This window comes from Mchenga conophoros, linkage group LG7, assembly GCF_057382185.1.
Source record: "Mchenga conophoros isolate Kocher_MC1m ecotype Shallow Benthic linkage group LG7, M_conophoros_male_GT1.1, whole genome shotgun sequence".
Classification (NCBI taxonomy): Eukaryota; Metazoa; Chordata; class Actinopteri; order Cichliformes; family Cichlidae; genus Mchenga; species Mchenga conophoros.
In genome coordinates, this window is record NC_140532.1 from 56,336,752 (window position 1) to 56,360,336 (window position 23,585).

Consider the following 23,585-nt stretch of genomic DNA (forward strand, 5'->3'; position numbering starts at 1 on the left):
TCCGTGTCTGATCTCAGTGTGTTCAGTTTACGTTCCCCCTGTCCCGTAATGTCTGATTTCTCCCAGCTGTGCCCTCCTTCTGTGTCTCATTCCCTCGTTATCCTTCTGTGTATTTAAGCCTTGTGTCTGCCTGTCTTCCTCGTCGTGTTTTCTGCTTTACTCTGTCTAACCTGGTATTCATTCTTTAGTTTTCCCCAGTTTAGGTTTGTTAACTCCCCGCTCTGCTCTTCCTGTTTTTGCCACTTTGTCACTTCTGTAAATAAACACTCACTCGCACCCCAGCCAGTACCTGCATTTTGGATCCTTTTCTCAATACACCACACGAATGCTGCCCCAGCCGTGACAAAAATGTATGATAAGTATTGGTTAAATACACAGTGCTTTATATAAAGGTGTTTAAAAAGCTATACAGTGATGTGCAAAGGACAGCTTTGAACCACATTTAGCAACAAAAACTTGACGGTTGGTTGCATTGTTGTGGAGAAATTTTGTCTATGGGACATCTCTTTAGTTCATTGAGGTTTGTAGGTAAGCGCAAACATCTGGGTGGGTATTCTAATATCACCTCGGCTTGCTGCCTGTATGTTGGGATTCTTCCCAGTGGATGAGAGGGTTTGTTCCCTGCGCCCTTAGGGTCGGGGAATGGGTCCTGACCAGAGATGGGCAGTAATGCGTTGCTGTAATCTGATTACTTTTTTCAAGTAACGAGTAAAGTAAGGGATTACGATTGCAAAAACGGTAATTAGATTACCTTTACTTTCCCGTAGGAACGCTGCGTTACTGCGTTACTAAAACCGTGATTTTTTTCCGAGAATGTCATGACAGTGACGTAAGCGAGTGTGACGTTCGTGACAACAGCTCTGTGCAGATCAACAACGGATCATATATCGAGTGCGGGAGAGAGTATGAGTGTGCAGCGTTTAAAGCGTGGAAGTACTGACCTTCCTTTGAGTTTGATTCCATAAAAAGTGACAAAAACATTAGCGTCTGTTGTGCGTGGGAAGAAAACTTCTTTTTACACTGAAAAAAACCCTAAACAAGCACCGAGTGCGCAACGACGTAATGGGAAATTCACAGAGAAACTCGAGGATTCTTCAACTGACCGCTGCAGCACACCCGCACCAGGGCAAACCTCCGCCTACTCCACTCCTGCTTTACAGGTGAAAATAGAGCAACAGGACCACTAGTCTTTGATTTTATTTATTTTCTGCTGTGTTTTACTTGCATCTATTTGAAAGAGTGAGTGTAAACACAAAAAATATTGTATTTTATGTGCTGGAATGTGCAGAAAATAGGTTTAAATGTTAAACTAATTTCTTCAAGTCAGAGAATGGTGCATATAATTTAATTTTTGTTAAAATATTAAAACTGATAAAACAAGTTTAAAAAAAAAAAAGAGACTTTTCCATGTGATTACATTTTGTATGATGGATTATGCAGAAAAAGTAGAATTGGACTGACAGATCTATCGCTTTATCACCTATTCAGGTTGTAAATCATGTTTTTAAAAAGTAACTAAGTAACTAATTACTTTTAAAAATAAGTAATCAGTAAAGTAACGGGATTACTTTTTTGGGGGAAGTAATCAGTAATTAGTTACTGATTATTTTTTTCAAGTAACTAGACCAACACTGGTCCTGACTGTCATCTGCACTTATGCGCCGAGTGGCAGTTCAGAGTACCCAGCCTTCTTAGAGTCCCTGGGCGGGGTGCTGGAAGGTGCTCCACCTGGAGACTCCGTTGTCCTACTGGGAGACTTCAATGCTCACGTGGGTTACGACAGCGAGACCTGGAGGGGCGTGATTGGGAGGAACGGCCTCCCTGATTTGAACCCAAACGGTGTTTTGTTATTGGACTTCTGTGCAAATCAAAGTTTGGCCATAATGAACACCTTGTTTGAACATAAGAGTGTCCATAAGTGCACGTGGCACCAGGATGCTCTAGGCCGCAGGTCGATGATCGATTTTGTAATCGTATCACCAGACCTGCGACCATATGTTCTGGACACTTGGCAGGGGAGGATGCTGGACAGATCCGGTGCACCTAAATGCATAGTGAGTGGTGTGCTGGGAACGCCTAGCAGAGGCCCCAGTCCGTGAGCTCTTCAACGCACACCTCCGGCAGAGCTTCAACAGCATTCCGAGGGAGACTGGGGACATTGAGTCCGAATGGACCATGTTCAGCATCTCCATTGCCGAAGCTGCTGCACTGAGCTGCAGCCGCAAGGTGGTTGGTGCCTGTCGTGGTGTAATCCCCGAACCAAATGGTGGACACCAGAGGTGAAGGGAGCCACCAGGATGAAGAAGGAGTCCTTTCAGGCTTGGTTAGCCTGTGGGACTTCAGAGGCAGCTGACAGGTACCGACAGGCCAAGCGGAATGCGCCTCGGGCAGTGGCTGAAGCAAAAACTCGGGTGTGGGAGGATTTCGTAGAGGCCATGGAAAAAGACTTTCGGACTGCCTCGAAGAGATTCTGGCAAACCGTCAGGCGTCTCAGGAGGGGAAAGCGGTGCTCTACCTGCACTGTGTATAGTGCTGGCAGAGTGCTTCTGACTTCGACTGAGAAAATTGTCGGGCGGTGGAAGGAATACTTCGAGGACCTCCTTAATCCCACTGACACGTCTTCCAAGGAGGAAGCAGAGTCTGGGGATGAGGGGGATGAGCCGCCAATTTCTGGGGGCGAGGTCACTGAGGCAGTTAAACAACTCCTTGGTGGCAGAGCCCCTGGTGTGGATGAGGTCCGCACAGAGTTCTTGAAGGCTCTGGATGTTGTAGGGCTGTCCTGGTTGACACCCCTCTACAATGTTGCGTGGAGATCAGGGGCAGTACCTGTGGACTGGCAGAACGGGGTGGTAGTCCCCATCTTTAAGAAGGGGGACCGGAGGGCGTGTTCCAACTACAGGGGGATCACACTCCTCAGCCTCCCTGAGAAAGTCTATGCCAGGGTGCTGGAAAGGAGAGTTCGTCCGCTAGTCGAACCTCAGACAAAGAAGGAAAAATGCGGTTTTCGTCCTGGTCGCGGAACACTGGACCAGCTCTTTATCCTCTCAAGGATACTTGAGGGTGCATGGGAGTTTGCCCAACCAGTCTACATGTGTTTTGTGGACTTGGAGAAGGCATTCAACCGTGTCCCTTGGGGTGTCCTGTGGGAGGTGCTGCGGAAGTATGGGGTGTCTGGCCCATTGTTACGGGCCATTCGATCCCTATACAACCGTTGCAAGAGCTTGGTTCACATTGCCAGCAATAAGTCGGACTCATTCCCGGTGGGTGATGGGACGGTTCGCAGCCGAGTGTGAAGCAGCGGGAATGAGGATCAGCACCTCCAAATCTGAGGCCATGGTTCTCAGCCGGAAACAGGTGGAGTGCCCACTCCGGGTCGGGGATGAGTTCCTGCCCCAAGTGGAGGAGTTCAACTATCTCGGGGTCTTGTTCGCGAGCGATGGGAGAAGGGAGCTGGAGATCGACAGACGGATTGGTGCAGCGGCTGCAGTGATGCAGACGCCGGTCCGTCGTCGTGAAGAGAGAGCTGAGTGTAAAAGCAAAGCTCTCAGTTTACCGCTTGATCTACATCCCTACCCTCACCTATGGCCACGGACTGTGGGTAGTGACCGAAAGAATGAGATCGCGGATACAAGCGGTGGAAATGAGCTTCCTCCGAAGGGTGGCTGGCCTCTCCCTTAGAGATAGGGTGAGAAGTTCAGCCATCCGGGAGGGGCTCAGAGTAGAGCCACTGCTCCTCCACATCGAAAGGAGCCAGCTGAGGTGTTCTGGGCGTGTCCCAGGACACGCTGGGGAGATGCTGGCCTCGGAAGGCCTTGGTGTTCCCCCAGATAAGCTAGAGGAGGTGGCTGGGGAGAAGGAGGTCTGGGCTTCTCTGCTTAGGCTGCTGCCCCCGCGACCCGGCCCCGGATAAAGCGGAAGAAGGTGGATGGATGGAGAACAATAGAAAAAAAGTGGGGCTTATCTTCTGGAGTTATTATTGTTATTAGGGCTGCCACAAACAAACCAAGCAGATATTTAAAATTTACACAGCTACATTCTCGCCTGAAAATATGTTAAACGTTTATTTTGTGACCCAGAAAGAATAATAACAGTAATATTAAAACTAACTAGCTGCAGCCATTGTTGGAAACTGAGCAGGGCCGCGCTATGAATTCTGGGATAGGTTGGGCCATGAAGTATACACCCGACCCATCCTTCAAATCTGGGGAAATGAAGGGCGCATTTGTCGCCCGCATTTGTCGGAGTCTTTGAATTTGGACAGTCTTCGTCGTGTCGCTGTAACATAATCGGCCTACAAATGCGGGCACAGGAGGATGCGGGTCCTGAATTTGGACACAGCTACGATATCTGACATAGCTTCTTCTTCTTCGAGGTTTAACGGCAGCTGGCATTCTTCTACATGCAGTGCTGCCATCTTCCGTTTCAATCCGTTATTACACCCTTAAATCCTACTACTTATTCCTGTGTCTTTTGGGATCTTACAAAGCTTTAAATGACGCATCGAGTATTAAATTAGTCATCGACAATTTTAATAGTCGACGTAATTGTGACTAGTCGACTAATCGTAGCAGCCCTATTTGTTATTGTTCTTAGTGCTATGTGCTAAGCACTGAAGTATATTCATTAGATGAGCACAAGTTTGTATTTTTCTTTAATGTATATGTATATCTTTTACAGTGTTCTAGACGCTTCTTCTCTGTGACACATACACTACTTAACATAGTTTAAATTCATAATTAAAAGGCAGCATCACCCAGTTTACAGTACAATTTACTAGATGCTTTACAGTATCTGAACATCTTGGTTTGACACTGCATGTGATAAAATCAAGTTACTGTATGTATTCATGTGTGTACTGTGTAAAATACCTTTCTGTGAACCTTCAACATCTCACGCCACCATTTCCAGCATAATTTACATGACTTCACACATGAAACAAGCAGCAGCAGAGACTCTTTTTTTTTTTTTTTTTTATCAGCAACCACCTCAACTACCTGCTTCTTTAAAACACACATACATTTTTGGTGTGATTTACATATGGTTCTTTTGTCTGTTTTAGTTTTTGTTGTCCTAAATCCTTAAATAAGAAATCAGAATGCAGAATTAGTTGAATGATACTGTTTTATGGGTCGTCAATACTATATCTGTGAACGTGTGGGCTTTTTATGTCTAGAAATGGGTTTGAATAATTATTTTAGTTCATTAGCTCTATTACCTCCTATTCATTGAGGATCTTGCGAGCACCCTCTGTTTAGGCTCTGATTTAAATTGCAGCAAATTTCAGTGCAATGGGATTAATAGGAACAGGGATGGTTCTCTGTAGATTGGCTCTGGAATACCTGCTTTCTTTAGGGCTGAAGGTCACCAAGGCAATCAACTGGTCACCCGCCTTGCTGCACGAGCTCATTCGCAAACACAAATGCAGCAGCAGCCTGCTGAGTGACAGCCTAATTACCCGGTGTAAGAGAACCAAACCCCTCTGCTGCGCTGCAGTTAACCAGATCAGAAGGTTACTTGTCTTTCTCCCCTCCCCACTTGCCCATTTATGCATATTTTTTGCAGCGACTTGAGTGTATATATGTGTTTGTCTGTGTGTGTCTGCATGTGGTGCTGAGAGAGGCTGTTCTAAAGATGGTGGCTGATAGTGATATTCACATACATGAATGGGTCAAGGGAATGACTCAGGGTCTGGCTCTACAGATAAAGAAGGAGAAGGGGAAAAAAAGGGATTGGTTCTGGTCACCAAGGGACTAAAGCTGGTGTGTTCAGGTCAACTTAAATTACTTGTGTGTGACAGAGAAAATGCTTTCTTTAATTCAGAGAGCTCAGTTCAGAGTGACTCATTCTGTACAGCAAGGTTAAATGTTTGAGTTGACATCCATCTCAGGTTATCCTCACAGAGTTTTGCCGTGATGACATACGGTGGTGTTGAAGATGGAGCTGGTGTTACTAGAAGCTAGTGTGGAGTGAAAATTTAAAGTGGGGATCAGGTGTTTGAACAGCTGCGGTGAAGAGGTCCTGAGCTCTTCAGAAGGAGATAAAAACAGAAAGAATGCGTCAGCTGCTCCTTTATATTGACCTCCAGACATCACATTTCAAAGGCAGATTGAAAAAAGGCCTCTTCTGTTAATTCCTTATGTGTTGATTTAGATTTAAGCAACCACATGTTATCAGCAGCCCACTTAACTGAATGTATTTTGATCCCACAGTCTTGACTAAAATAGAAAAAGATCCCCCATATGTTTGTTTTCCAAAATATGTAATAAAAACTACATGATCTGATAATATTTTTTTATGTCCAGGAGTTCTCATAGTTGCTACTTCTGATAATATTAAACATTATATGTATAGCACTTACAAAACGAATGTTATGAAAGATTTACTATAACATAATACACACAATAAAACAATAAAAAAACATGTTTGTAGGGGGGAAAAAGCCCCAAATTAACAGCTTCAACCTAGAAGGAGAAATTATAAATGATAATGGATGCTCAATGCCAGCTGCCATTAAACCCAGAAGAAGTAGAAGCAGTGTCCCAGAATTCATAGTGTGGCCCATCGCGGACCTGCTCAGTTTCCAACAATGGCGGCAGCTAGTAAGTTTTAATATTACTGTTATTATTCTTTCTGGGTCACAAAATAAACGTTTAACATATTTTCAGGTGAGAATGTAGCTGTGTAAACTTCAAATATCTGCTTGGTTTATCAAGACACCACATACAGTGGCTTGCAAAAGTATTCGGGCCCCCTTGAACTTTTCCACATTTTGTCACATTACAGCCACAAACATAAATCAATGTTACTGGAATTCCACGTGAAAGACAAATACAAAGTGGTGTACACGTGAGAAGTGGAACGAAAATCATACAATTCCAAACATTTTTTACATTTCTTTGCAAAATAGCTCCACCTCAGTCAGATTAGATGGACAGCATTTGTGAACAGCAATTGTCAGATCTTGCCACAGATTCTCGATTGGATTTAGACACCAGACAGGTCAGGGATAAAGCTATTGAGAAATTTAAAGCAGGCTTAGGCTACAAAAAGATTTCCCAAGCCTTGAACATCCCACGGCGCACTGTTCAAGCTATCATTCAGAAATGGAAGGAGTATGGCACAACTGTAAACCAACCAAGACAAGGCCGTCCACCTAAACTCACAGGCCGAACAAGGAGAGCGCTGATCCAAAATGCAGCCAATGCGGCCCATGTTGACTCTGGACGAGCTGCAGAGATCTACAGCTCAGGTGGGGGAATCTGTCCATAGAACAACTATTAGTTGTGCACTGCACAAAGTTGGCAGAACAGAAAACCATAAGAAGTCCCGTTTGCAGTTTGCCACAAGCCATGTGGGGGACACAGCAAACATGTGGAAGAAGGTGCTCTGGTCAGATGAGACCAAAATGGAACTTTGTGGATAAAATGCAAAACGCTATGTGTGGCGGAAAACTAACACTGCACATCACTCTGAACACCATCTCCACTGTCAAATATGGTGGTGGCAGCATCATGCTCTGGGGGTGCTTCTCTTCAGCAGGGACAGGGAAGCTGCTCAGAGTTGATGGGAAGATGGATGGAGCCAAATACAGAGCAATCTTGGAAGAAAATCTCTTGGAGTCTGCAAAAGACTTGAGACTGGGGCGGAGGTTCACCTTCCAGCGGGACAACGACCCTAAACATAAAGCCAGGGCAACACTGGAATGGTTTAAAACAAAACATATCCATGTGTTAGAATGGCCCAGTCAAAGTCCAGATCTAAATCCAATCGAGAATCTGTGGCAAGATCTGAAAACTGCTGTTCACAAACGCTGTCCATCTAATCTGACTGAGCTGGAGCTGTTTTGCAAAGAAGAATGGGCAAGGATTTCAGTCTCTACATGTGCAAAGCTGGTAGAGACATACCCTAAAAGACTGGCAGCTGTAATTGCAGCAAAAGGTGGTTCTACAAAGTATTGACTCAGGGGGCTGAATAATTACACACACCCCACTTTTCAGTTATTTATTTGTAAAAAATGTTTGGAATCATGTATGATTTTCGTTCCACTTCTCACGTGTACACCACTTTGTATTTGTCTTTCACGTGGAATTCCAATAAAATTGATTCATGTTTGTGGCTGTAATGTGACAAAATGTGTGAAAGTTCAAGGGGGCCGAATACTTTTGCAAGCCACTGTATTTTCAAAAGTGCTCCCACATTTTCGGAGACGTCTGTTACCCACCAGCTCAATAGCTAGCTCAAGGCTCACTAGAGTCGGTGAGAACACCGGACTCCCGGAAAATCATTTTCAAACCCACCCCCGTCTTTTGCTACTCAGGTTAAACATGATATATAAGTCACTTAGATAACTTAAAAATGTTATTGTTTGGCTTTTTTCAGTATTTTATTCGTTCCTGAGTAAATCGGTTTGGCTGAGATTAAAGTTATAGTTTTTACACAGCTGAATACACGTCAAGCAGACAGCTGATTATCAGAAGTGTGAGATGCTCGAGAATATACTCCGGTGTCCTGTTATATTTTAGATAGCAAGGAGCAGACGGCTGAGTTTATTAAACTCCACCGAAACAATCTGCAAATTTCATTCAAGTTTAATAAACTATCATCTTGTCTTTATTTTTAGTTAGCACATACCTTAAACACTCAAAGCTGTAAGCTAATGATAGTTATATAAGTCTCGGTCGTTGTGTCCTTGGGCAAGACACTTCACCTACCGCCTACTGGTGATGGCCACAGGGGCCGATGGAGCGATATGGCAGCCTCGCTTCTGTCAGTCTGCCCCAGGGCAGCTGTGGCTACAACTGTAGCTTGCCTCCACCAGTGTGTGAATGTGAGAGTGAATGAATAGTGGAATTGTAAAGCGCTTTGGGTGCCTAGAAAAGTGCTTTATAAATGGAATCCATTATTATTATTATTATTATAAGTGTCACGGTCCTGGGTCGGGTCGACCCAGCATTTTGAGTTTCTTATGTTTTGGTTTATTTTTGCATTATGGATTGGTTATTCTCTGGTGATACTGTTTTGATTACAATTATATTCTGATTCTTTAGTTATCTGATGATGATGTTGATGACGATGATGATTATGTCTGGTTTAGGTTTTGTTATCTTGCCCTTATGTTTGGTTTAGGTTGCCTGTGCTTGGTCTTCTCTGCCCGTATGTCCCTCTGTTTGTCCATGACGTCATTATGCCTGTTTACGAGTCTGTCTCTGTCTGGCGTGTGCTTCCTGTCTTATTTTGTAGGTCTGTGTCCTTTGTCAGTGCGTTCAGCTTTGTGCTCTCCCTGTCTCGTCAGTGTAATCAACGTCAGCCGTGTCTCCCAGCTGTTTCCTCTTTGCTCCGTTCACCTCTTGTATTTAGTGTCTGTGTCTTCCCCTACTCGGTGTCGCATCGTTAACGTCTGTTCACCCTCACTTGCTGCGTGTTTAGGATTTCCAGTCCTCCTGCATCTCTGTTTAGAGTTTTGTTTGCTTTTGTGAGTTTTATTTTATCTTGATGTTCTGCTCCAGCAATAAAGCTGCATTTTCTGTCTAAACCTCGTGTCCTGAGAATCCTGCATTTTGGGTCCACCACTCCTGCCTGCCTGCCACACAGCCGACCATGACAATAAGAGCATTTGCATGCTGGTGCAATAAGCTGTAGGTTGTACGTCCAATGGATGCATGATCTGATTAGTCAACTAATCGCAAAAATAAAAAATCGGTGACTAGTCGACTATCAAAATGATCGTTTGTGGCAGCCCTAGTGCCAAATGACAAGATCAATCACCTCAAGGCACTTTATATTGTAAGGTAGACCCTACTATAATACATACAGAGAAAAACCCAACAGTCATATGACCCCTTATGAGCAAGCACCTTGGCGACAGTGGGAAGGAAAAACACTCTTTTAACAGGAAGAAACCTCTGGCAGAACCAGGCTTAGGAAGGGGCGACCATCTGCCGTGACTGGTTGGGGAGAAGGAAGACAGGATAAAAGACGAAGGCTGTATCCCAATTCAGGGTCTGCAGCCTCAAAGGCCGCATTTTAAGGCCGATTACATCACAGCGACGTGACGAAGGCTGTCCCAATTCAAAGGCTGCTCGAAATGCGGCCCTCAAATGCGTCCTTCATTTCCCTGAATTTCAAGTATGTGGCGGTGTAGACTTCGTGGTCCAACATACCCCAGAATGCATAGCGCGGCGGTGGGTGTGGATAATTTTGCCGAAAAAAAAAAAAAAAAAGCGGAAGCGGAGCGGCCAAAGAGTAAACTTGTAAAAGTAAGTACTGAATATTATGTCACTTATTTATGTGCAAATGTTTAATAACGAAGAATATTAAAACATTACTGTTGGCCACATGTCGGGAAAGTTATGTGACATTAGCGATGTTTGTACTAACTTGGTTTTACAGCCTTTATTTTAAAATATACGCTGTTCAATAGTTGACCTTAATCTTACAGAGAATATGATGATTTCATGGATATTTAAAGTATGTACTGAGAGAAATTTAGTAATGCCAACATATTAAAAGAACAATATCTGTCTCTTATATATAATACATTTATATATGCAGTGTAAAAGGAACCTGTCTTTGAGTGAAGATTTAAGGTGACAGGAAATATAAATAAACGCAGCTTGAATCTTTACTGAAGCTCAGTATTTGAAACAGAGTTCATTCACTGCTGTAATAACTAATAATGATTGAAATAATAACTTTAATATTGGCCATATTATATTTACATTACCAAAGTGAGATGACTTTAGTCTCATGAACAACATCAGCTAATTGTTATTTACTAGCTAATCTTAAAATGACTGTTCAGCACAGAAATGAGGCCCAATAATCATGATTTCACAGTCCCGTGGTCTCAGCCTCAGATACTCATGTAGAAACAAACAAACAAATGAACAAAAGATTTTCTCCTTCATTTCTGTCAAGCAAAGCTGTATGAAACATTTCCAGCTGTTAGTATCATGGTTGCTTGGCAACCTGGGCAGCACAACGGAGGCTAGACTGTCCCATTTCATAAGCTTCGCACTTCCGGCCTTAGCGGTCTTTGAGTATGTGGCCCGTGTGGACCGTTAAGGCTGCGTACTTTAAGGCTGCAGAACCTGAATTGGGATACAGCCAAAGATAGCCACCTCCATATCAGTGTGTGGGACTGTAGCCTATAGGTTTATATTGATAAATGGTAATTATGAGGCAGTGTGTTTCAAGTCATTTTACAGAGAAATGCATAAGTAACATGAAAAGTACCGTAACAAATTATTTTCTCCTGGGAGTAACTGAGTAAAGTACTGCATTATTTTAAAGAAATGTGTCCTGTGTAATATGTTGTGTTGGTCTGTCTTCATGAAATCTATGCATTTATAGCTGTGGTATCATATGCCCTGATATGTCTTAAACGGTTAGGATTTTTGAAACTGACAATATTTTTGTTTTAACAGCATGTTTTAGTGGGAGCAGACATTTATAGTATAAACAAGTTGAAATATAGTTTCTTTAAGTCTGGATCAGATTTGTTGCTGGCTCATAGTTTCTATTGGGCCACTGTCATTTGGTTGACTTGGAACACCAGATAATAACTTACTGTTTTAGAGAATACAATCTGACCCTCATCAAGTTGATCAGGTCTTTTCTCCTGTAACTAACACACTCAGTATGAAAACTAACTCTTTATGGTCTAATAATGTTGCTTAGCTTTTCAGGATCCATTGTTACAATATCATTTTTGTTGTCTTCATGTGTGACTGATCATAGTGTTTTGATTCACTGGTGTGTGTATAATGAGTGAAATGAACCAAGAAACACTAATGACACTTCTGTGTCTACTAATAACTCTACGTTGCAGCCCAGTTGTGTCTTTTCCATGCCAAACATAGTTAATGACCTGTGGCTACCCTTGGACTGATTACATCAGACAGACAGCGACGCCTCAACCATTGAATCCGGATAAATTCTGTGGTCCCTCAACATATGATGCCAGAGGTGTCTGTCTTGACCCTGCATGTGTTACCCACACTCAGACATGTTAACATCAGTGCAAACTCAGGAACACATGCACAAAAGAGAGATGAAATCATCCTTGTCCTTGACCTTTGTGCTTTTAAAATCCTTTTTTCAAATTTTTTTTTTCAATTTTTTTTTTTTTAACACTAAAAAAATCGACGTTTTGTATGTTAGATGTTTGTCTCTTTTTTTTTTTTTTTTTTGGCCTGTCCCGTTTGGCTCTTTTGCCATCAGAATTGTTGTCTAAAGGCAAAGAAAGATGCCCAACGGATTTACTTTACCAAACTGACCATCCCAGCCTTGCCGTAATGGTCCATTTGATTCACCTTTTATTGTTTATTTTATTTTCACTTACTGAATACGGGACAGACTTGACTGGGGGAAAGAAGGGGAGAAAGAAAGAGGGAAAGAGAAACAGCTGAGAAGAGGGACGGGGGAGAAGGGCAAAAGACAAAAACCAACAGAACGGGCAGAGAAAAAAAAATGCATATATCAATCACCTGGATCACCTGCTGAGAAAGAAAAAAGAAAGCAAGCAGAAGAGAACAAGAGTAATAGAATAAACAACATCACAATGATATATGGGAATATGACAGTAAATACTAAATGTTAAACATTATTGTGCAGCATATAAGATCAACAGAACACAGTGTGCTTTGAGGTAGGAGCCAAAAAGGGTGTAGTTTGTGGGTGTGATCACCCGTGTGTACACCTGTGAGCATGGACGCGCTTGTTTTTTGTTTTTTTTAAAAGGTTCCTTCATGTAATAATCTGCTAGAGGGTGTGGGGGGGGGCCACAGCCCCGTCCTCCAGGGCGTGAAGCAGGTGTGGAGGAGATCAAAACTCCAGACATCCAGAGGCCCCCAGAACACAAGAGACCAAGGAAGACCAACAGAGGGGCAGCTGCGCCACTGTCCCGGAAAGAGCTGAGGAGAGTCCCAGATGAGGGCTCACTCAGCAGCCGCGGAGCAGAAGCCAGGGGGAGTTGCAGTGACGCGCCCGTGAGCTCCGCCGGCAGCCAGCTGCGCCTGAGTGACTGAGCCCCAGGCCGAGAGGCCGGGGGCACCCCACCTCCGAAGTGGCCCGAGCGAGCCCCAGGCTCCAGGCCCCGATAAGCGGCCGCCAAGGAGTGAGCCGGTGTGTACCTGGACGCCCATCCCCGGACACAAAGAACCACCAACGCACCGATGTCTTTTTTTTAAGTCTCTGGATCTGCATCTCCATCTCAAAAATTTTTTGGTTTTTTGGTAGTTGGCTTTTAACTCAAACACTCTACTGCACAGACTTGTAAAGCCATTAGACTGCCTCTGCTGGCCTGTGTGGAAGAGCCCACAGCTGGCCGTGTAACATCTTTATTGGTCCCAGTGGAAATGGTAGTTATGGCCACTCTAACTCAATTATTGCATCTTAGCTAGTGTCCCAGTGAAACAATGATTAATATTCATGCAGACTAACCGGGGAACAATTTTGTGTGTGTGTGTGTGTGTGTGTGTGTGTGTGTGTGTGTGTGTGTGTGTGAGATTCATAGGCATTTTGAGAGTGTATAGGGACTAGCTCACATTTGGAGCTAGCCTCAATCTGATTTGAAGATCTTATGTTTGTGGCAGTTGCACATCGACTTTAATTTTCACCACTGGAGTCACTTTACCCAATGCAGAAGTGCTTTTGATCTGCCTTTCTAATGACTGCCAGTAGGTGAATCCTTTTCTTTCTTTTTTTTAGACAAACTCAAATTGCAGGAGGTCTATGTAAAAACAACCATTCTGCTCACTTGATCTTTGGTCTCACTAGTTTTATGTTATAACCCAAATAATGTTTATTTAGTAAGTTATGATCAGAAAGAAGATAAGATAATTGGGGTTTTAATCTTTTTTTTCTACTTTATGGCCTACTGTATCTTTCTTTATATAGCATGGCAACATCCAACCCAAACAAATGATTCTGCAGTATGATGCTAAACAGTTGTTTAACAACAGCAGAATGACTCACAACAAAAAGTTTTATTTTCCTATGGCATTGTACTTTTATTTCTGCCACTGAAGATGTCTGTCTGTTTGTGGACAAGCAGGATCAATTACCTCCTAATCTTCACCACCCAATGTTTGTGCTTTTCCTACTTACAAAGTCAGATTTAAAAATTCAAATTAGGTTTTTGTCTCTTTGTTTCTTATCCATACTGGATTATGTGTTTCCAGTTTTCTGTGAAGATGCATACTCAGCACCATTTTCATCTACCATAATACTTTACAGGCTGACTAGTTTTTTAAGAGAAGCTGTTTGAATCACTGCTGTGCAAGATGGGAGGGCTGCTAATTCCCAGCCTGTGAGTAACTGTACACTGCTGTAGAAATCTGCTCGTTTGGATTCACAGGGTTTAATCATACTTCAGCCTGGTAATAATGTGCATTAAACCCTGCAAAGAGACATCCTTACAATACAGATTGCTGTTTTTAATGACTCCCTCAGAACGTCTCACGCTCCTAAATAATGATCTCACTCTGTAGGTCTTACAGCACACAGCACACAGCTCACAACTCACACAGCATGTCATTTTATCACCCACTGTGGAATAAGTGGGGTATTGGCTTAGCAAAATGAAGCTGCTGTTGTTTAGCAATGGCCAGGTGACATCAGCAACTTTCAACAAAGAGAATAATTTCCCTCAGGTCGGATGTTGTTCTTGTTGTAACTTAAGTTATGTTTATAATATAGCATCTTTCGCTAAGCTGGCACTGGAGGACTGATCAAGACTTTAAGTTATGTCACTAACTAATTATGATACTTCATTTTGAACATACGAATATTCTTTTGTTGGCTATATTTTAAAAGTTTAGTGGCTATTATCCCCTAGCCCCTTTTTGATCCCCGCTGTTCTGTAGCTTCTAAAACATAAATCAGTTCAGTCAGCAACAAAGTGGTAAAAAAAGAGTTTTTTTACTCCATGTTGGCTCGAGATAAAATGAGAATGAAGATCTTGTTGTGTGTTTGGAGGGAGATTTTGTGATTTCCAAAGACATCAATCTCTATCATGTCTCGTTTATGGGATCCTCTCTTGCTCTTGCTCACAGTCTTCTCTCTCTCTCTCTCGCCACTTGTGCTGCCATCTGTTCTCGATTAATGTGAGTTACGAGCAGTAATTGAAGCAGCTGTTCATCTGGTGAGCATCCTTTGCTCTGACACACAGCACCTCTCTCAGTCACCATCTCTCACCTTCATTTTCTTTGTTTCTTTGATTCGATCTACTATTATTTTTTGCTGGTTCGACACTTTGCTTCAGACAAAATGTCTCAGCAGTTGCCAGACAGATAAATATATTACAAAAACACACCTGTTCGGTCAGTTGGTGATTCTAACTTGGTCATTGGTTATTGTTTAAAATGGATGGAACAAAGCATTTGTGTATGTAGTAGGTAATGTAGGTGTAGGATTTTGTGTCACATATTTAGTGAGTCCTTACCTTTATTTCTAACGGCTTTATTTTCTTTTTAATTATTAATTAATTAATATCTTTACTTTTCTTGAACAGGGATTTAAGTGTAAATCAAAGCGTAAAGTTGGTCTAATGTCATTTATAAAAACTTTCATTACAAACTAAGCCCCATTGGTGAAATTTCAGAGAAATAAAGATAAAAGATATCACCAACATCTCCACTTTTGTTTCATTTTATTTGTGTACTTCACGGGTCTTTCAGAAACTTGGATAAGACTTTTTAAAAAGCAATGAAAGTAAAGAATGGAAAAAATAGCTCACCTTCTTAAAGCAATATTAAGTCCCAAGTCACAATACAGCAACACCTCAAACATTTAGACTTTTACTTAACTGAAATACTCTGCCAGTAACACTATCACATCATATTTATTTTAAACAGTAACGACGAAATGAATCAAGAAACAAGAAATCACTGAAAAACAATCTGCTCTAAATACTAAATATAAAAATCCTGAATAATCTAGTTCTCTGGTGCAAACGACATTTCAACCAGCCAACTTTTTCTTTCGTACTTGTGGCTTTTGTGGTAGTGCAGTTTTTATTTGATGCAGTACAGTATAGCACTAGTTTTAGGTAAACAGTAATTGTAATTTTAAAGGCGTCTGTTAACAGGTCTTTACTGACTTGCTGTTATTTTAGTCAATAACAAATTCAGTAAAGCACTGGGGATCTCTCTTTGTGTTCACAGGTATAATATATGACAGCCATATCAAATTCATTTGTTTTTCAACAGGCTACTTTTTAAACATTTAAAGTATGATATAAAGTAATTTTGTTACTGTAAAATAGTTCCCAACAAATTTGTCCATTTTTATTCATCTACCATGATACAGTCAAATTTAGGTGCATATGGTCACTTCTGGCTTCACTATAACATTGAGGCTTCAAAATGCAGAGTTTACATCCAGCGAGTGATGTTATGGTGGATATGTTCATCTTTTTATAAAGTCTATGGGCGGAACACAGGCAGTCATTTAAGACCACTTTTCTGGTCACTGGTCAAAGTTCAGTCCTGAGTCTCTTTTAGCACTTTTGGTTGTCCCCATCTACTCTCTAAAGAAATATCTTTTTAGCTACTAAATGCCCCACTGTGTTCGCTGATTCTGTCTGTGTACAGAATTTTCTTTTTTTTTTTTTTTCTATGACAGCAGCAAGATTGAACCACACAGTAAATCAATGAAACGAACAGTTTATCTCTATGCTGAAAATCTCTAAAAACTCACAGAAAGGTAGGGGACCTGTAGATTCACTTAAATCTTTGTTGGTAATCATTTGGTATTTTAAAAATATTTAAATTAATAACATAAACAATGTTTGAGTTCTACGTAAGTATGAACAAAGAAAACATGTCAGCTCACCTGTCATGTTAAAGGGCCCGTCTAAGTGCTCAACTGGGAATCAGTGTGAAATACCTGCAAACCAGACATAACCGCAGCAGCTTGGGAAGAGACTCTGTAATCTGACAGGATTTTTCAGAGATGTTCCAGAACACCGCTGAGAGAAAGAATGAATAAACGATACCAAGAGTGTGTTTCTGTGTTCACGAGGTGGTGGTGTTGTGTGTGTGTCTCTGTAAGGCTGTCTGCACCCCCTGCATGTGCTTAGTGGGCAGCGTAGCCAGACTGAGCTAATAGGCAGGATGTGTGTGAGCAGGAGGCTGGAGGTGGTGGTGGAGGCAGACTCTTCCTGCTGTCATTTTCTGTCTGGATCTGGCATGTTTACGCCACTGATAGGGGTAGAACGTTCTTACACACACACACCTATATAGATTTAACCTCTCATCCTCACTCTCTCACTCCCATACGCACACATGCTACTCAACCTTACCCATTATGCTGCTTGTCTGCTCATGCAGAGATAATGATCATCACTGTGATTATAACTTTCCTCCTCTGATATAATTATCCTTTTTGACTGGATTTTCCCCCTAGAAGGTCCAGAATAGAACATGAATGCCTAAATGAGAAACACTGCATCCTCCACATACTAGCCAGATCAGCATGAAGGCAACAGTTTTGAGGGGCAGTGCTAAGTAGAGGTAGGCACACAGGTGGGGTGTCCATATGTCACCCCAGCACTACATCCCAGTCTAGCTCCTCTTCTATCCTCTCCAGTCTGCATGAGGGTCAGAGGCCAGGCTGCTATATCTCTATCCCCAGCACGGACACTTGGCATCATTGCTGGTAGTTGATACTACTTTACAATAGATACAATTATCAAATGGAAATTAAATTTTTTTCCCAGTCTAGTGCATGACCCAGACACACACAGTTTATTAAGATAAGATAAGATACCTTTATTAGTCCCACAAGGGGAAATTTCATGTTAAGGCTGCCGACCTATTGCACGCAATGGCGGCGCCATCTTTCCCTCCGACCATACATAGATTACACGAAAACATCACATGGGGAAGACAGGTCAGAGAGGTATAACAATGGAAAAGCACCACATGAGGAAAGATAAGGAGAAAAAAAACTAACTCCCCCCAGACTGAGCTCCAATAGGGAGATCAGTTTGAGAACAGAAAAAAAAAACACCTCTGCACATAGCACATGAAAAAACTCTTAATACACCAAAGAAACACATGACAAGCAACAGGGATGGGTAAAGGGTGAGAGACAGCCAGACTCCTTGATCCACCGTCAGCATCAGAAGGGAATAAGCGTCGAAGGCATTTGGAGGGGTAAGGGGGGATGAGTGTACATCTGCATGTGTATATATATATGTCTGTGTGTGTGTGTGTCCAGAGTTCAGTTGAGACAGTGTCCTTAGCCTTGCCAGGCTAAGTAAACAGTCTTCCAGCCAACCCGGGTGGCCTTGCATAGAATGGGAAGAACAGTCTAAACACAGTCCATATCAGGGTGTTGTTGTTCAGCTCCAGCCTTGAGACCGCAGCTGGCGCTGAAGGGGTATCCGCATGAAGTGATGGTGGTTTTTACTTTAGTGCGAACAACTCATGGGAATTTAAAGTTGTTCTAACAGTCCGACACTGGTCTCTCAATCTCCCGTTGGAGAGCCGTGAGCTTACGCTGACGTGATGTTGTCATTCTTGTGCTCAAAGAGCCGAATCTGAGAACTCACGACTGCAGTGAGCTTCTCCAAGATGTGATCCAGTTGTCACTGAGAACCAAGAGAACCAGAAAATTTGTTAATTTAATCAACAGATGTTGATTGCCTGGTGTTATGGTTTAAGTTGTGGTTGTCAACAGGAATGACTTAGAGCTGTTGGAATTAATCCTGCCACTTTAAAGCATTTATTCAGTATTTATATACCCATTATTTGACAATCATTTTGGAGTACATCTATGATATTCCTAATGAAAGAGTTCTTATAATTTCTAAATGTATTTTTAAAATATACACTACCAGTCAAAAGTTTGGACACACCTTCTCATTTAATGGTTTTTCTTTATTTTTTACTACTTTCTGCATAGTAGATACATACTGAAGACATCAAATATATGACACAAGATATGTGGAATTATGTAGCAAAGAAAAAATGATAAATAACTCTAGATATGTCTTATATTTTAGATTCCTGAAAATAGCTACACTGAAACACGCTTTGTTGACAGCGTTGCAAACCCTTGGTCTTCTCTCAAGGAGCTTCATGATGTAGTCACCTGAAATTGTTTTCACTTCACAGGTGTGCCTTGTCAGAGTTTATTTGTGGAATTTCTTGCTTTCTTAATATGGTTGGGACCATCAGTTGTGTTGTGCAGAATGCAGGTTGGTACACAGCTCACAGCCCTGACAACTGTTAGCTGATTGGTTCTCACCATAATATAAATTCTAAATAAAGAGAAACAACAGTCCATCATTACTTTCAGAACTGAAGGTCACTCAATTCGGAAAATTGCTAACAGCCAGGGCAGTCACAAAAACCATCTACTGTACGACTAAACTGGCTCACATGAGGACCGCCCCAGGAAAGGAAGACCAACAGTCAAGTCTGCTACTGAGGATAAATTCATCTGAGTCACCAGCCTCAGAAATTGTAAGTTGACAGCATCTGAGATTAGAGCCCAGATAAATGCCACACAGAGTTCCAGTAGCAGACAAATCTCTACATCAACTGTTCAAAGGAGACTGCGAAAATCAGCCTTTACTGTCAAATAGCTGCTAAGAAACCACTACTAAGGAAAAGCAACAAGCAGAAGAGATTTGTTTGGGCCAAGAGACATAAGGAATGAAAGACCAGTGGAAATCTGTGCTCTGGTCTGATGAGTCCAAATTTGAGATCTTTGGTTCCCCCTGCCATGTCTTTGTGCAACACAGAAAAGGTGAACGTATGGTCTCTACATGCATGGTTCCCACTGTGAAGCATAGAGGAGGTGGTGTAGGGGTGCTTTGCTGGTGACACTGTTGGGGATTTATTCAAAACTGAAGGCATACTCAACCATTATGGCTGCCACAGCATCCTGCAGCGATCCCATCCAGTTTGCATTTAGTTGGACCATCATTAATTTTTCAACAGGACGATGACCTCCAGAGTGTATATGGGCTATTTGACCAAAAAGGAGAGTAATGGAGGGCTGCACCAGATGGCCTGGCCTCCATAGTCACCTGACCTAAACCCAGTTCTGATGGTCTGGGATGAGATGGACCGCAGAGTGAAGGCAAAAGGGCCAACAAGTGCTCAGCATCTCTGAGAACACCTTGAAGACTGTTGGAAAACTGTCAAAGGGGATTAACTGCATGGTGCAGTATATTTACAGGTGCAGGGAAAGGGGGCACAGGGTTCCAGGGGGGAAAGTGGGGAATCCACACAGTCTCTGTTCTCCTCTTCTTGCTCACACAATCACTCCTCTTCTGCCACTCACACTTCTCCACGCTCTATGCCACTCCGACAAACAGACACTCCAAACTGGTTAAGGGACAGGTCCAAGAAATCTATGTACAAAGAGAGATCAGGTTAGGAACACTAGTGGACGGAGACTTGAGAACAAACTCTAGGATTTTGCCGGCAATATGAACTCAGATAGCTCAACGATCCACAACATTAAAACCTTAAACCAGCTTCTTAAAACTCACTTTAATTGGACAGCTTAAGTATTTCATATTTTGTAGCAATTTAACTTTTGACTCTGATTTTTTGAAAAGTGCTCCACAAATAGAGAATATTATAATATTAGCCTGCTGTGACTGACTGAGGCATTTTCATAATGAGTGTGTTAAGGCATATGGCCTCAGCTGTAATTACCAACCATTTAAATCACTTTCGTGTTAATCATCAGTGAAATGACACCGTGGTCTGTTCACATTCTGCACTGAGACTTGACCTCAGACTCCATTTGTTTCAATGAAGCTGTCTGAAGATGAGGATGGGACAAAGACAGCATGGCTGTAGAAAGTGGCAGGCGGGACAGCAGCTAGCATGTAATCTAATTGAGCTCCTCTTTTTCTTAATTCACTCACTGTCATGAGAGCTTGTGCTTAAATGGGGGGAGGGAGGGTTGGATGATAAATGAGAAGTAAAAAGAAGAGGAATGAAGGCGAAGAGAGAAGGGGGCAAGACAATTAGGTTACAGTAAGGTCAGCAGTGAGAGAAGAAGATATGTTTGTGTTGCACGTGCCGTCTCTTGAGTTGTCTTCATGAATCTGATGTCATGATGCATTGTCTCTAATCCAGCTGTGAAATGCACAAGGGGTCCTAATGAAATGCATGTTGCTGTGTGTTATATGGAAAGAGTGTGTAACCAATGTGTAAATGCCACATCGGTGCTCGACCTTTTCATTATTTAAGGTTATGTGAAAATCACTGAGCACTTCTTAAAAAGTTACTTTTAATCCAAAGGTTGTTTTTACTACTGTTGGAGTCAAATTGTTAAATGTTGCCATTATTGTACTTAAATTTGTAAGGCTTGGTTCAAACTATATGGTCAAAGACATTACTTTGTTTCTGACTCTCTCCCCAGCGTGTTGGTGGAGGAGGCTATAGTCTTTTATAGGAGCACATCCTATGTGAGGGTTCTGTTTTCTTGTTTAGTAAACTTCCTGCCTTTATGACCCTATTGTGGACAGGAGGTCACACCAACGCACCCCCAGACACAAACTCACACTCTCACGTGCACATCCATACACATACATACACACACACACACACATGCATACACACCTAGTGCCTGACACCATAGGGGGATTTTTACAATGAGTGTTTGTGAAACTGTGTGTCACAGAAATAAAAGGCTGCTGTGGGGTGATTGTTCTTCGAAGTGGTCTTACACCGAGGGCAGAAGGGCTGCTCTGAGATCCTTCCCTTGCTAGCATGTGAAAAACTGGTTGAGGTGTTCATCTTGCTTCGTTATCGGGAATAAGTCTCTAAACCAGTGGGGCTGTGGAAGCGCAGACCCAACAACTACAGCTAATGTACCTGAGTTTTTCAGACACTGAATAATGATGTCTTGCTGTGTTTGATGACCAAATATCAAAGCAAATCAAAAATCTATAAATAGAACAGGTTTCATTAGGGAACATTTAGGATACCCCACGTTAAAAACAAAGAATAATAGATGCATGGCTAACACATATGTGCAAATAAATCAAACAGTACAGTAGTGTGTGGACTAGCAAGTAGATTAGACTAAAGTAAAAATATTTTAGAGAAGAGCACAGTTTTCTGTGTGCTTTTAAACAATTCAAATACAGCTGTTGGAACCATAGAACAAAAACAGCTGTGCCAAACTCTGTTAACTATCAAGTGTAACTGTTCTCCTTATTCAGAATGGGTTCTGTAAATGTTTAAACTATTGGATCTTTTTCAGAGCCTTCTCAAAGACAGTCAAAAATCTAAAATGGAAAGACTTCTGGCTTGCTGAACAGGAGGCTATTCCCTAACAGTGGAGCTAACAGTACAGTCGAATCCCAAGTGTTAAGGACATAAATGAAGAAACAAAACTTGTAATATTTATAATGTCTTTGTTCAACAGTCAGACCTCAAAGCAACAATCCACATTTAGAGATAAATATGATAAATAAGGATATTACATTTTTTTAAACTTAACTTTTCATGGTGTGAACAAAGAACCAAACAGACTATTTAAAGTGAAAGTTCTGTTATGTAGTGTTAATATGGTGAATGTTTGTATTAAACATGGTCTAAAGTTAGTGTATTGATCCCCAGCTCCTCCACTCCATGTGTCACCATATTTTTGGATACACCAGAGTGCGAGTGTGTGTGTGAATGTTAGATAAGAAGCACTTAGGCATAGAAGAAGAAAAAAGAGTGCAGTATGAATGCGTGTCTGCTTTGGTGAATAAGACCTGTAATATAAAGTGCTGAAAGTGAATAGTAAGGTGCTATATAAGTACCCGTCCATTTAGCATTTTGCTAAATTAATCACCGCTATGCCCTTTTATGTATACGTGTAGCTTTATTGCTGTTTTGCATAAAACTGCAGTTATATATTTTTGCAGTATTTCAACAAACCTCAGAAGAGAAATAAACAAGTGTTTCAAAATGTCAAAAAATATGACATTTAAAAAATGTAAAAAAAATTATAATTGTGTTTTTTCTTTTCAGGCTTACTTTCGTCAGGGTGTTGCCCTACAGTACCTGGGTCGTCATGCCGATGCCCTGGCAGCGTTCGCTTCCGGCCTCGCCCAAGACCCCAAGAGTCTCCAGCTGCTTGTTGGTATGGTGGAGGCTGCCATGAAGTCGCCTCTAAGAGGTGGGCATGTCTAACACCGGACTTCATTCCGCCTTTCTCTCACTGTGCCAACACATCTGAAACAACATGACTCACATTTACAAGGGGAGAGACAAACAAAAGAACATCATAAGCAGAAAACTACAATTTTGTGCTGGAAAACTTGTAGGCAAGGAAAGTTAGATGTATGCACTAGGGAAACTGCCAAGTTATTACTTTTCTTTTATTCTTTTATTCAGTAGCCCTCCTCCGGGACTAGGATGTGAAAAAAAATAAAAAGATCCCTCTGATGATTCAGGCCGCACAAAGAAAGGGATGCATGTTTGATACGAGAGATGAGAGATATATAGAGAAAAGAGAGATTCAGAAAATGCATAAAACAAGCATCTTAGATAGAACGGAAAGAGAAACGTGGAGATAAAAGGTAGTCATCACCAGCTTCCACTTGTGGAAGTAAA

At 41.9% G+C, this 23,585-nt stretch overlaps 1 protein-coding gene across 3 annotated transcripts in view; it reads left to right on the forward strand.

The window, feature by feature from the left end:
* The window catches only part of ttc28 (tetratricopeptide repeat domain 28), a 159,255-nt gene that overhangs the window by 60,988 nt on the left and 74,682 nt on the right, over window positions 1–23,585 (forward strand). For all 3 annotated transcript variants that reach the window (XM_085280339.1, XM_085280340.1, XM_085280341.1), the window contains exon 3: window positions 23,001–23,148. In XM_085280339.1, the coding sequence (XP_085136465.1) occupies window positions 23,001–23,148 (148 nt within the window). The remainder of the gene's footprint in view (window positions 1–23,000; window positions 23,149–23,585) is intronic.